The 14,921-nt window shown below is 49.1% G+C and overlaps 1 protein-coding gene across 1 annotated transcript; it reads left to right on the forward strand.

Annotated features, from left to right (window-relative positions):
- The first annotated feature begins 2,810 nt into the window (after positions 1-2,810).
- On the forward strand, positions 2,811-14,921 carry LOC124545618 (lysine-rich arabinogalactan protein 19-like). The gene is made up of 4 exons (XM_047124565.1): positions 2,811-2,954; positions 3,767-3,932; positions 10,182-10,595; positions 14,674-14,921. Exons 1-4 carry the CDS (start codon positions 2,811-2,813, stop codon positions 14,919-14,921), a joined length of 972 nt encoding a protein of 323 aa, XP_046980521.1.

The following is a 14,921-nucleotide window of genomic DNA, read 5'->3' on the forward strand; positions in this document are numbered from 1 at the left end:
AGAACTCAATCTTTCAAAGCAAGCATCAGAACTCTTAGCATCCAGGCTTAAGGAAAAGAACTGTCTTCATCCAAGTGTTAAAATAACAGCTTAATGGACGAGAGAAGAAAACCTTCTTCCATACTTCAACCAAGAAGAGGTTATAGTGTATTGCAGCAATATACCTGGACTTTTGCTTGAATTGGGGCTGCCGGAATATAGACCAGAGGACTGGCGTCTCTTCATAGACAGTTCCACTAGAAGTTTAAAATGTGTTCTCCTACACAATGGCAATCGTTACGCATCTATTCCAATTGCCCACTAAACAAAACTTTGTGAAGCATATGCTAACATCAAGATGGTTCTGCAGAAAATTCAGTATATGCAGCACCAGTGGTTGATTTGTGTTGATTTGAAAATGGTGAACTTCTTGCTTGGACAACAAAGTTGATACACAAAGCACCCATGTTTTATCTGCATGTGGGATAGTAGGGCAAAGCACGAACATTGGAAGCAGAAAACATGGCCTCCAAGGGAACATATGGCTGTTGGTGAAGCAAACATCATTAATGAACCTCTGGTTAGTAGGGACAAGATTGTTCTTCCACCATTACATATTAAGTTAGGACTAATGAAGCAATTCACCAAAGCTTTAGACAGAAATGGTAATTGCTTCACATACATCTGCAATACGTTCCCTGGACTCAGTAGTGAAAAACTTAAGGCAGGAATATTTGATGGTCCTCAAATTCGCAGGCTCATCAACGATACCAATTTTACAAGTGTCATGACTGTCACTGAAGCATCGGACTGGAACATTTTTGTCGCTGTTGAAAAATGTTTTTTGGGCAATCATAAAGTTCCCAATTACGAGGAACTGGTCAAAAACATGCTCACTAACTTTCAAAACTTAGGAGCTAACATGAGCATAAAATTGCACTTCCTTCACAGCCACTTGGATCGATTTCCTCGTAATCTAGGTGATTTCAGTGAGGAACAAGGAGAGCGGTTCCATCAAGATATGAAAGGAATAGAGGAAAGATATAAAGGAAGATGGGACAGGCATATGATGGCAGATTATTGCTGGAATCTGCAACGTGACTGTTCTGAAGAGACCTATAAAAGGAAAGCGTGCAGGAAGCGGTTCGTCATGGACGGAAAATGATATACTTATAGAGAAACTTTTCAATTATATTTTATACGTGGACAAATGCCTATCAGGTTTTCATAGAAGCTATTTATAAAGATTATTTTCTTTTTTCATTGTAGTTTGTAGCGCTCGAGTTCAGTATTAGTAATTTTTTCTAATTTTTTGAATAAATCATGCATTATCTCAAAAACTAGAGCCAAACTGCATAAATGGTTGCTATATTCGTCCTCAGCACCACTAACCCATCCTAAAGCCACTCAGATATCCTTGGCAAGAAAATGAGTGTTGACCAGTGTAATATATGACTCTGGAATGTCCATCTGAGCATGATGCAATCTAAGTGTAATTTTCTCATTCCTCGTTCGCCATTCAGCATATATAACTGAGCTATTGTTGTTGGTGTAGATTTTCTGTTGATTCTGATAAGAGCAACTCTTATCATCTTTCATATTAACTCACTCTGTGCCCACCCCAGTTATATCATCTTCTGCTTCTGTTGGTATTACCTTATATTTGGATGAGCAGTAAGTACTATATTCTTTCCATATCACTTCACTTATCCTCACAATATATATATTGACCTCTGCATTTGCCTCTTTGGACTTTCTAACTTTCCTGCCATCTGACAGTCCACACTCTGACACGTATAATGATAAACTTTCGTTGCTTATTCAATCTTTTATTCATGTTCACCTCCCACTTGATTGTCCTCTCCCAGAGATCTGAATTGGGGACTAATCCAGAATCGTTTGCCCATGGGAAGACTATCATGACACTTTTTCAATTGCCAATACAGGTTACATGTCCAGTGAATACACACAATGTGGCTTTAGTACATTGATTCCAATTGCCTTCTGTATCCCCATGCTGTTGTTCATTGCTGATACTTCCACCTTTTGAGAGTAGTTTACCACCCAAAATTTAAGCAGTGTCTGGAATCTAACCTCAGTAGTTTCAATTGCTTGTCAAACACATTCCCCCTTTTTTGTAATTTTCTGTATTTTTTTTCCTTCCATAACTAAACTAATCCATCCCTATCTTCTGTCACATAATGTATTCAAACAGAGAGTAACACAAAGTGTTCTCGTAGACATCCCAGAAGAAGAGGTTTTGAATGAGATATGTTCCCCAGTAACAGTCCTTAATGTGAGAAGACTCTCAGAATGGTCCTAGGAGAAAACAAAAAAATAAAACTACAAACAAGTGTGTTAACCTTTTACTCTCAAACTCTCCCGCAATATGTATATTTATTTGGTACAAGACGTGAGGTGTCACATCAAGTATCACAAACGGTAATCCACCTCCATTTAGGGAAACAAAGATGAGTATAATAGACACACATTCTCAGACTTAGTTTCCACATATCAATGGCAGTGTGGCGACGTTCAGAGAAGTAGTTAGACATCGACCGTCACCAGCTATGAAGGTTTGATTTCTCGTTGCCATGTTCTTTGGAGCGTCAAGCGTAGACCCACGTCTTGGCGCCCTTTCCTTAGTCTGTGTGCTGTATACATTGTGCCATCAAGTACAATAAATCAGTGTTTTTAGTAATGGGTGTATTATTCGGTATTATAGTACCTACTTATACCCCGTATTGGTGACCCCAAGTTCGTTATTCCACCTTTTCGCATGAGTTAAGTGTTCGGGACTACCGCATCGACTCAACCGCATCACGGAGACAATGGCCATGGGCTACACACACCTGGAGTTCAGCGTCGACCAGCACAATGAAGAAAGCGTGTTTAGCCCGCTGGATTTTCAACACCCTGCTACAGTGAAATCAGCTCACGCTACATCGCCAGAATCTACTTCCACGCCACTTCGAGTACATAACCTAGAGAACAATCCGAGAGACTCTGGTTTTGTGACGCCATGCTTCCCCCACGTTACACCAAAATATGAATCCCACCAGCGGAACAACCCCTTCAAATTTCCTACACCTACAGCAGTGCAACGAAACATTAATTACAGTGTGCAAGCAGACAGCATTAATTCCGTAGATGGACCTGCTTCTGTCCCATATATACTTCAACAGTATCCTTCTGTGAATGTGACACAGCAACAAGTTGCACAGTTCACGAACGCCTCTATCGACTTATCAGGCAGTTACTCTCATAATGCAAGTGTTACCATACCTTCGCCAGTGAACGTACCTCAGTACTTTTTCGTACCAGTTCATGGAACCTCTTTTTATACGTCCCATGTGAACATTGTAAACGATGCACCGTGATCACGTAGTACCACACCGCTCCAGTCGATCACAGTGAACTATTCCGCCAGGGGACCACGTAACATCAATTGTGAACGCTGGCCTAATGTTCAGCCATGTACCACAACACGTGTTGTGCCAGCTGCGTCGATTGACTGCTTCGTTGCACCGAGCTACTCTACCGCCCAACAGTGCCACCGAAAACGCCGGCCGCGCCACGAAGTCTAGAAGATACAACAAACCCCTCCACATGGCACCTGACATCCGTGCGCGCACCTAACCTATCTGCCGCTTCCAAACCGCTGCCACCCAAGAGGCTACCGAAACTACCAGCGTTCACACTAGAGCACCCCGAATTTTGGTTCGCTCTCGCAGAACAAACTTTTCAGTACTATTCGCTCAATGATGACTCAAGATTCATCTGTCAGCTGACCAACCTCCACGACCATGTAGACCTGATCCATGATTTAGATGATTTAGTAAGCACATCCCCACAGGTAGACAAATACACAACTGCCAAGGAGATAATATTGGAAAGCGTCATCCAGACGTCAATGGAAAAGGTTCAGAACCTCATCTACAAGGAGCACCTCGGTGACAAAACTCCGTCTCAGATGTGGCAACGCCTATGACTCCTCGTCAACAAACGGGCCCTGCCCAATGACACCCTCATGTCGATATGGATCGGGAAATTGCCTCTCTCCACCCAAACTGCCATCGCCAGCAACGAAGATCAATCAACTGAAGAACGCATCCACGCTGCTGCCCGAGCGCACTCCGCTCTCCAGCGCGAACGCCACGCGCAGCAACCCCCCCCCTCCCCCTCGCGCTACAACCTTCCACCCCCCCCCCCCCCAACGCCCAACGGCAGGCCGCAGACGACGCCACAACTTAGACGCCGGGCACAACTCACCAGGCCAGCCAAACCAACTACAAACCGCACAAACAGCAGTGACTACACCACCTCCGTCCCTTCCCCCTAGTCTCAACACTTCCGATGATCCAGAGCCCCAAGAGCACCCACAACACTACCCATTCTGCTACTACCATACCAAGTTCGATCGGACGCTAAGAGATGCAGCCCTCCTTGCTACCACCCAAATGCACCGCGCAGGTCGGTCTAGGCGCCGCCACCTGCAACGAAAAAGCCAGGTGCCAGCTGTCCCTCCACTCAGTAGAGGAGCCACTCCCTCAGTGCACTCCTACGTACATCAGAGACTGTGAAATAGGCATTCGTTTCCTCATCGATACGGGTGCAGACGTGTCTTCGCTACCACTGTCGATGAAACTAGCAAACATCCGACCACACCGCACACAGTTATGAGCAGCCAACACTACGTGTCTAAAGTGTGTAGGCTCGATGTCATTTTCCGTACACCTTTCCCCCAAGTGCGTGTTTAAGTGGACTTTTCTGTTGGCAGACATTCCAGAACCGATTCTGGGCATTGACTTTCCTAAACACCATGTGCTTTCGCCTAACATAGGGTGCGATACTGTTTTTCACGAACTCTCGTGCAAACATTTCCAGTGCGCCACTGCGAGTGTGTGTGATACCGACTTGAGTTCATACTACCACCTAATAAGTTTGTGTGACTCGCTCTCAACCACTTTACAACAAACTACTGACAAACTGTTCGCCAAGACAGATGAGAGGACATGTTTACAACAGGAACAGCACAAGATCAAACGTCAAATGGAAAAGGTTACACTCAAGCTTACAGCCACCAGACGATACATCGAGAAGCTACAGGAATGCATCACAGAGGACGATACTAAGGTTAGTACCAGTACCTCGATTTAGAGTGCGAACAGTGATTCTCCACCCACACACAGTGCTAATCTTCCCTCGGCAGACTCTGCACAGCTGCAACCCACAGACACGGATATTTGTAAACTTTCAGGTGTTACCATGACAACCGCGTGCACAAAAAGTGATGTCTTGCGCACGGCAGTTGTCACATCGCCACTAGTGCCAGTTTCCAACACCGCAGTTGTGGCTCGTACTCCCTCACCGCCAGCGACGCCTTCTGTGCCGGACCCGCTAACTAAAGACAAGGCCGCCACTACACGCAAGCATAACGCACTTTTTTCGCCGACTCCAGAAGCGTTTGTTGTTATATCCTAGCCAGTAATGCCACCCGAGCCCGCTGCCAAAAGGTTGGCAGCATCAAAGTCCGGACGCCGTCCGCATAAGCAGCGCCAGCGAGACAGGAAATCGCCGCAAGTCTGCGCGCGCCACCGCTGGCTTCTGGCTTCTTAAGCGCTGGAGTCGCGAGCGCTAGGACAGTTCTGTACTCGCCGCTCAGTTGTATACTCGCCACTGAATTGTGTACTTGCTAGTCAGTTGGGTGTTCATCGCAGCAGAGTTGTTGTTTGTCGTCAGCCGACGCTGACCTAGCCACTCCGACTCGAACTAGACAGATTTCCGTAGACACGGAGTTCACGACCTTGTTTCTGTATCTTCGTTAATAAAGATAAGTACCGACTTTTGTTTAATCTGAGTGTTTGGGCTTTCATCTTTCTGCTCACTGTTCCAGCGGACCGGTCGGCCCGCTATTAAAAGTGTGGCGGTGACTTCGTAAGCCGTTTCTACGGCGAATTGCTTGTCGCTACGAACACCGCCACAAAACTGGCGACGAGGACTTCCGAACTCGTGTGCAGGGCTGGTTCAACTTGTTTCTGGTTATACTAATTATAGCGATAAAATTTTGGGGGCTGGTTTAATTTGTGTTCACTATGTCTGCCGAATTACAACAGTTGATCTTGTTACAGAGTCAGCAAATACAAAGTCTGGTGGAAGCGATCGCCAAACAAGCGGCTAATCCTCCAACACAAAAGGAACAAGCACAGGCAGCACCGCCGTTCCGTGCTTTTGATGCATCACGAGAAGAATGGCGAGAATATTTCGCGCAGTTGCAGGCGCACATGACAATCTACAAAATCACAGGTACTGAGCGGCAGCTTTATTTAATTTTCACCGCAGGCGTGGAAGTCTATCGACTACTTTGTAAGTTGTTCCCGGAATCCCAGCCAGAAGCTTTAGACTATGACGTTGTTGTTAACAAGCTTGCTGAGTATTTCGAGTCGCGAGTTCATGTGGCAGCAGCCAGATTCAAGTTCTTCAGATTAAAGAAACTGCCACATCAATCTAATAAACAGTGGTTAACAGATTTACGGGGCCTCACCCGTCAGTGCTGATTTAATTGTGTGTGTGGAGCTTCCTACAGTGATGTCATGTTACGAGACGCTATTACTCAAAACATTGCAGATTCTCGTATTCGTGCTGCTATCTTAAAGTTGCCTGACCCGTCATTAGAGACTGTGATGAACATCATTGAAGCCCAAGATACTTTTGACTATGCTGAGTGTGAGTTAGATCAGCCATGTATTTCTCAAATTGCCTGTGCTAAGCAAGTTATGTCACGCCCGCGGCCCCACCGGCAGAGTCAGCCTGTAAACACTAGCCGGCCGCGTCATGTTAAACACATCCGTCAGCCGCGTGTGCAAAATGATAGAGTTAAGTCTTGCCCTAAGTGTGTTCTTGCTCATCCTCGTGAACGTTGCCCGTTAAGAAACGCGGTTTGTCACTTTTGTCAAAGGAAAGGACACATCCAAACTGTTTGTTTGCGTAAACGCAAGAACAATTCTAGTGCTGCCCAGCCCATGGATATTCATGTTCTTCAAAGCCAGCCCGCCCAGAAGGTCGCGTTTAAAGACTCTTCCACGGTTCGTGTGGGTAATAAACTTGTTCGCAATAAGCCACCCACCCAGCCCTCTGCTATGCGACCCAAGCGTAATTCAAACGCTGTAAAACGTAATGGTGAAGCGGGAGTTGTTGTTCCACCCGCCCAACCCACGAGTTGTCGTAAGCAGCGAACACGCGCTAAACGCGCTGATTTTGTGTCTTCCGCCTCCACTCCACCGATCCAGAGACAGTGTAATAAACTATTTGTGAAGCTACGCATCCAGGATAAGACCTTCAATTTTCAATTAGACACTGGTGCGTCTGTGACTCTCATAAATAGTGCTACGTATGCGGCTATCGGCCGCCCTAAACTTTCAGCGGCAAAACATTCTTTGGCTACTTATAGTGGAGAACAAATTACTGTGTTAGGTGTATGTAGCGTGCCAGCCACATTCCGTGGCAATACAAAAACAGTTTCATTCACAGTGCTCCGCGCTACAGACAGTGTAAACATTTTCGGATGAGACTGTTTTGACTTGTTTGGCCTGTCTATCCAAGACAATGTGTTGCAAATTAATTCTGTTGTTGTTCCTCAAGGCAGCATAACCGATTTGTGTAAACAATACAGTGACATATTTAAAGACGCACTAGGTAATGCTGCGAACTTTGCCGCTCATATTACGTTAAAAGATAATGCTCAGCCTCGATTTTGTCGTGCTCGTCCAGTGCCTCACGCCCTCCGGGCGCCTGTAGAAGATGAACTTCGTCGTTGGCAAAACAACGGTGTTATTCAACCCGTTTCAGCGAGCCAGTGGGCTTCTCCCTTAGTTATTATAAAGAAACCGTCTGGCAAGTTACGTTTGTGTGCTGATTTTAAGTCGACAGTTAATCCTCAGACTGTCATTGATTCTTTTCCTTTGCCTAGACCGGACGAGCTGATGGACAAGTTAGGGGACGCTCGTTTCTTTTCCAAAATTGATCTCCGTGAAGCATATTTGCAATTGCCCCTCGACGAGCAATCACAACAGTATTTTGTCATAAACACGTCGTTGGGGTTGTTCCGTTTTCTGCGTTTGCCTTTTGGTTGTGCGTCAGCTCCAGCTGTTTTTCAGCCTTTTTTGTCACAACTTCTGGCTAATGTGCCATCGTGTTGCAACTATTTAGACGATATTGTTGTGTCTGGTCGGACGCCTGCTGAACATTTCCGTAATTTGGAGTGTTTGTTTAAAGTGTTGTCTCAGGCAGGCCTACGTTGCAACATCGATAAATGTTCATTTTTCCTTACGGAGATGGAGTATCTGGGACATGTTATTAATGCTCAAGGCTTTCATCCCTCTCAGTCACATTTAGCAGCTATTCGTGATTTGCCCGCCCCTCGCAATCTGCATGAATTACAAGCAGTTCTTGGCAAATTGACGTATTATATTAGGTTTATACCTAATGCGTCACAGATTGCTGCACCGTTGCATCGTCTCCGCCGTAAGAATGTTCCGTTTGTGTGGTCAGCTGATTGCCAGTCAGCCTTTCAGCAGCTTAAAGAGCCTTTATTGAATGATCGTTTTCTGGTCCATTACGACCCTAACAAGCCTCTGGTGTTAGCTTGTGACGCCTCTTCTTTCGGCCTCGGTGCTGTGTTGTCTCACCGAGTCGGTAACACCGAACGTCCTATTGCGTTCGCATCTAAATTGCTAAACAAAGCTCAGTGTAATTATAGCCAATTGGACAAGGAAGCGTTGGCTATTGTGTTCGGTGTCACAAAATTCCATCACTACCTCTATGGTAGACCATTCTATTTAGTCACAGATCACAAGCCCCTGACGTCACTGTTTCATCCGTCTAAACCAGTTCCTCAGCGGACAGCTCAGAGACTACAACGTTGGGCTCTTTTGTTATCACAATACCAGTATGAGATACTGTATCGCCCTACAGCTCAGCATGCAAACGCTGACGCGCTTTCTTGATTGCCGATTGCTGCGGATGATGTCTTCGATTCCTCTGACGACTCTTGCCATCAGATTGACGCCGTTGAGCATCAATCCCTTCGGGATTTTCCGATTGATTATCGTCAGGTGGCACGTGAGACAGCTACGGATCCTCATCTGAGTTTACTATTACGTTTTGTTCAACGTGGTTGGCCGTCCAAGGCATAGGACATATCGGATCCTGTGGTTCGTCGCTATTATCCGCGACGTCATCTGTTGTCTGTTTCGCACGGAGTTTTGCTGTACGCACCGAGAATGACCAGCTTCGTGCAGTGGTTCCCCAAGTGCTCCAATCCAAGGTCCTCGACTTGTTGCATCAAGGTCATTGGGGAGTGGTCCGCACCAAGCAGCTTGCCCGCCGTCATTGTACATGGATCGGCATTGATAAGCAGATTACGCAGATGTCTACAGATTGTTCGACGTGTGCCGAACACCAAGCTGCTCCGCCTCAAAGCTATTTTGAGTGGGCACGCCCTGCCGGTCCCTGGCAGCGAGTACATATTGATTTCGCTGGTCCATATTGGAATTCTCGTTGGCTCATCGTGATAGATGCATTTAGTAATTTTCCGTTTGTTGTGCCCATGCAGTCTACAACGTCTGCACAAACTATACAGGCGTTGACTTCAATTTTTTGTATTGAGGGTCTTCCAAAAGTTTTAGTGTCTGACAATGGTCCACAATTTACCTCTGCTGAATTTGAAAGTTTTTGTTCTGCCAATGGCATTCGCCATGTTCTTACTCCGCCGTTCCACCCTCAATCGAATGGTGCAGCGGAACGTTTTGTACGCACATTCAAGGATCATATGGACCGCCTTCGTGCTACGCACTCTCGTCAGCAGGCCCTCATCACGTTCCTGTCGTCGTACCGGACCACGCCACGCGACGGTCCTTCGCCTGCGGAGCTTCTCCACGGCCGTCGTCATCGCACCCTACTACGGTTGTTGCACCCCCCGGATCGACCCGCCGCTTCTGAGCATCGCACGCGTTTTCAGCGCAACGACGCCGTTTTTTTCAGAGTTTATCACGGTCGCCGTCGTTGGGAACGTGGTACCGTGATAAGTGTCCAGGGTCGCGGTTTTTATACTGTTCAAGGTGCTACTGGGGTGCACAGGAGGCATCAGAACCAGTTGCGCCGCGCTGGCCACCCGGATTCTGCCGCTCGTTCTTTGTCCACAGATTTGGTCCGCGGCGGGTTCCAGCCGCGCCTTCCGACTTCGCTGCCGCCCCCAGGGCAGCAGCAGCAGCCGTCGGCGCTACCACGCCGACAGCCCGTCCCGTTGATGCCTCCCGCGCAGCTTCATCCGGGAGCGCCCCCGGCGGTCGCTCCGGCGCCTGCGGTCCCTCTTCAGTCGCCACCGCCTTCGGAGCTGATGGACGTCGACCCCTCAGCCGGGCCGCCTTCCCAAGCGGTGGCTGTGCAGCCTGTCCTGCAGCCGCTTTCCTTGGGCACCCCCAAGGAGTCTGAAACCGCAGCGCCTTGTCCGGCGCCCACTCAGCAGCCGTCGACGCAGCGTCAGGAGACGCTGCCTCTCTTCGTGGGTCCCGACGCCCCGTCGCGTCCAGTACCAGAAGCTGCGCCCGTGGTCACAGGCGTGCACCCTGACCTCGGTTTTCAGTCGGTGTTTCCCGAGGCCCCGCGCAGCCAATGCTGGGGTGCGGACTGCCACCGACAACAGTCTCCGCCCCGGTCTCTTCTGCTACGCCTGCGGCCAGACCCCTCCCCCGCCGTCGACGCTCACCACGTCATTATTCAACGACGGTGCGGCGATTTGGGGGGGAGGAGTGTTATATCCTAGCCAGTAATGCCACCCGAGCCCGCTGCCAAAAGGTTGGCAGCATCAAAGTCCGGACGCCGTCCGCATAAGCAGCGCCAGCGAGACAGGAAATCGCCGCAAGTCTGCGCGCGCCACCGCTGGCTTCTGGCTTCTTAAGCGCTGGAGTCGCGAGCGCTAGGACAGTTCTGTATTCGCCGCTCAGTTGTATACTCGCCACCGAATTGTGTACTTGCTAGTCAGTTGGGTGTTCATCGCAGCAGAGTTGTTGTTTGTCGTCAGCCGACGCTGACCTAGCCGCTCCGACTCGAACTAGACAGATTTCCATAGACACGGAGTTCACGACCTTGTTTCTGTATCTTCGTTAATAAAGACAAGTACCGACTTTTGTTTAATCTGAGTGTTTGGGCTTTCATCTTTCTGTTCACTGTTCCAGCGGACCGGTCGGCCCGCTATTAAAAGTGTGGCGGTGACTTCGTAAGCCGTTTCTACGGCGAATTGCTTGTCGCTACGAACACCGCCACAAAATTTGTCACCCCCGTGCAGCAGGCATCTTCCCTAGAAATGGCCGTCGCGCCACCAACTCAGATTATGGCCACACAGCACACTACGTCAGCAAGGACACAAACAGCTGACCCGAAGACAACCTAACAGCACACTTGGAATACTTTGGACCTGCCAAACCACACCAGGCGCGTTGACCTCGCGCCACTCCAACAGACTGCTGCACAACACACGAGTGCTCACAAGTACACAGTCGCACGCATCGACCAACAGTCTCAGTCGTTACAAACGGAACCATCCACAAACTGCGCCTAACTGATGGACCCCCAATCTCTTGTAAAACTAGACCCTTAAAACCTGAACTCGTGCAGACCGCGAAGGAGCAAATTACTGAGCTTTTACAAGCCAAAGTCCTGGAGCCCTCCTCCAGCGCGTGGTCTATGCCGATACGTTTCGTAGATAAGAAAGACGGTAACAAGAGAATGTGCAGAGACTACAGACTACTCAACGCCTGCACTATTCTTGACAAGTACCCTGTACCTAACATAGCCGATTTTGCACACGTACTTCCCGGCTGTAGTTATTTTTCGGTCATCAACTGCAAACGTGCGTATCATCAGATACCTATGGCACCCGAAGACGTTGAAAAGACGGCCATTACCACACCTTTTGGCCTCTTTGCATACCGTTACATGCCTTCCGGTCTTCGTAACGCAGCCCAGACTTGGCAGCAATTCATAAATGAGGTTCTCTTTCACCTCTATTTTTGTTTCACCTATTTAGACGACATCATCGTCTTCAGCCCCTCACTAGAGGACAACAAGACCCATGTACAAACTGTTCTCGATACCTTGCAGCCAGCAGGTATCGAAACTAACAGTAAGAAGCTGCAGTTACACCGGACCTCCGTCGACTTCATAGGGTTCGTGGTGTCATCAGTTGGCAGTGCAACCAGTGTTAGAGATGCAACGCCCGTCTACTTACAAGGAATTGCGCTATTTCTTAGGAACAATAAAGTATTACAGGTAGCACCTACCTGCCGTGGCAGGTCCAGGCTCCACTTACGGACGCGCTTGCAGGACGGTTAACCTTAGGCACACTACCCGTCCCTTGGACAGAAGAAATGAACTCCGCTTTCGAGAAATTAAAAAAACTTTTGGCCTCAGCGGTTACCATAGCACACCCTCACCCGGAGGCAGAACTATTCATAACTACAGACGCTAGCGAAAACGCAGTAGGCGCCGTCCTGAGCCAAGCGGTCAGCGGCTCTACCTCCCCCCTGAGTTTCTTCTCGAAGAAATTGAACAATGCGCAGAAGTAGTACTCTGCTTTCGATCGTAAACTATTAGCGGTCTACGATGCCATCAAACACTTTCGTCCAGAGATCGAGGGCCGAGGACTCTATATACTCATGGACCACAAACTGTTAGCCGATGCCATACAGAACCCCCCCGAAAGACCCGCCCCCACGCCGTTTTCGATATTTCGACTTTATATCACAGTTTACCACTGATGTGCGGTATATCAGGGGCGCCGACAAGGTCGTCGCAGACTTCCCGTCGCGAGTGGACGCAGTGACGCCACTTTTCGGTATACCGAACCTCGCTACCTTGCAAGCAGTGGACGAGGAACTCTTGACAATGATTTCCGACCAAAACTCGTCACTCAAACCAGTACGCACTACTTACCTGGGCGTAGTGGGCGAGATTTGGTGCAACGAATCCACCAGGACCCTACGACCGTTCAACCCACGTGCCTTACAGCGCGAAGTGTTTCTCAAGCTCCACAATTTAGCACACCCTGGCATCTGCGCATCCACATGACTCATAATGGAATGTTTTGTTTGGCACAACATGAAGTGTAACTGCCAAGAGTGGGCCCGCAACTGTACACCATGCCAACAGAACAAGTTATCACGCCACTCCATACCCCCCACTGCATAGTTTCCCTACACCCACAAGCCGGTTTCAACATGTCCACACAGACTTAGTGGGTCCCCTCACCCCCTCTGAGGGCTACAGGTACATCCTTTCAGTAATTGACAGGACAACACAGTGGATGGAAGCACCACCCCTGCTGAACATTACCGCAGAGACTGCAGCACAAGAATTCTTCTCCGTGTGGATTGCTCGTTTTGGTTCCCCGGCCACTGTCACCACCGACAAAGGTCGCCAGTTCGATTCCACATTGTTCAACTCGCTCTGCACTCTTTGCAGTGTTGCCCGTGTTCACACCACAGCCTACCACCCCCAATACAATGGATTAGTTGAGCGATGGCACAGGACGCTAAAGACTGCAATTCCATGACACAGAAAGCTATGGACAGAGGCACTGCCACTCATACTGCTTGGCCTCCATGCCACCTACAAGGAAGACTTGAAGGGCACAACTGCCGAGTTCGTGTACGGACAGACACTCGTCTTACCTGGTGAACTGGTCAATCTCTCACCTGAACCCATTCCCTCCGAGCTACCCACCTTACTTGAATGCGTCAAACTGAATTGCTCTAAACTCCTACCATCCCCCCCCCTCCCTCCTCCAGCCACACTCCCCCGCACACATACATCCTGCGACATTGGAAACCTGCACACACGTAATGCTCCACATGACACAGTGTGGACTCACCTAAAGCCTCCCTAAACTGGCCCACATAAAATTATTAAACACAAAGACCAGATATTAACATCAAGGTCAAAGGCAGCCCAGTCCACTTCACCGGGTAAAACCAGCATACGTGGAGCCGATGTCCACGCCCCCTCCTGTTGAGGATGCAATTCCTCTAATCACATCACAGCTCACAATCGAGCTCCCTTATTTTGCCCCCGGCTGCTCCCACTTCTAGGCCCCCTGCAACTTGCAGCACTCCTGGCTCACCCTTCCGGGGTTTCTCGCCCCAACCTTCACTGTCCAACTCACCCCAAGTCAAGTCCAGTGACACCAACAGCTCTCCATCAAGCTCTTTACCCCCCTCTCAGACCTCTCACCCCACGCCGGGAACATCAAGGTACTCCCAACCAAGCACATATTATCCCCACACTCCCGTGCCCCCCTCGCCGGGTCGGCACAAACCACTGACCCCTCCCAGCTCGCCATTCCAAGGCTTGTCAGCACCCCTACCTAGAACTGATCAGGGCCTTCCACCAGAGACCCACATGATTGAACTGCGGGTGGACATTTCCCCAGGGGATATCACGAACCTCTCTATCACCATCCTAGGTGATTCTGCTTACGTACTGTTAGGAGTAAAACTGAGTGTGTCGCCCCCTACTTCCACACCAGCCACTTCAGTAGTGCAACGATTCCCACTCCCGCCCTCCACACCTGTTGACTCTATCAGAGCATTTGTGTGCCCTAACGGGTTCGTGTTCCTGTGTGTGCCGTGTGCGTCACAGATCTCCTCACCACACCCACACTCCAGGGCTGGCCGGCGCCTTCGCTACCCTCAGAGATTCGACAACTACACCATCCAGTGGCCCACCTTGAGCTGCAAGCCCAGCCATCACCGCCGATCCCAGACGACATCGAGGAGTTATCAGTCACACATCTGCCTGTCGGCCCGCTGCCCCCGCCCACCGCACTGACGAGTATTCCATACACCAAGGAGGGAGGGTGGGCTATGTGGCGATGTTCACAGAAGTAG

This window comes from Schistocerca americana, chromosome 8 (assembly GCF_021461395.2).
Source record: "Schistocerca americana isolate TAMUIC-IGC-003095 chromosome 8, iqSchAmer2.1, whole genome shotgun sequence".
Taxonomy (NCBI): domain Eukaryota; kingdom Metazoa; phylum Arthropoda; class Insecta; order Orthoptera; family Acrididae; genus Schistocerca; species Schistocerca americana.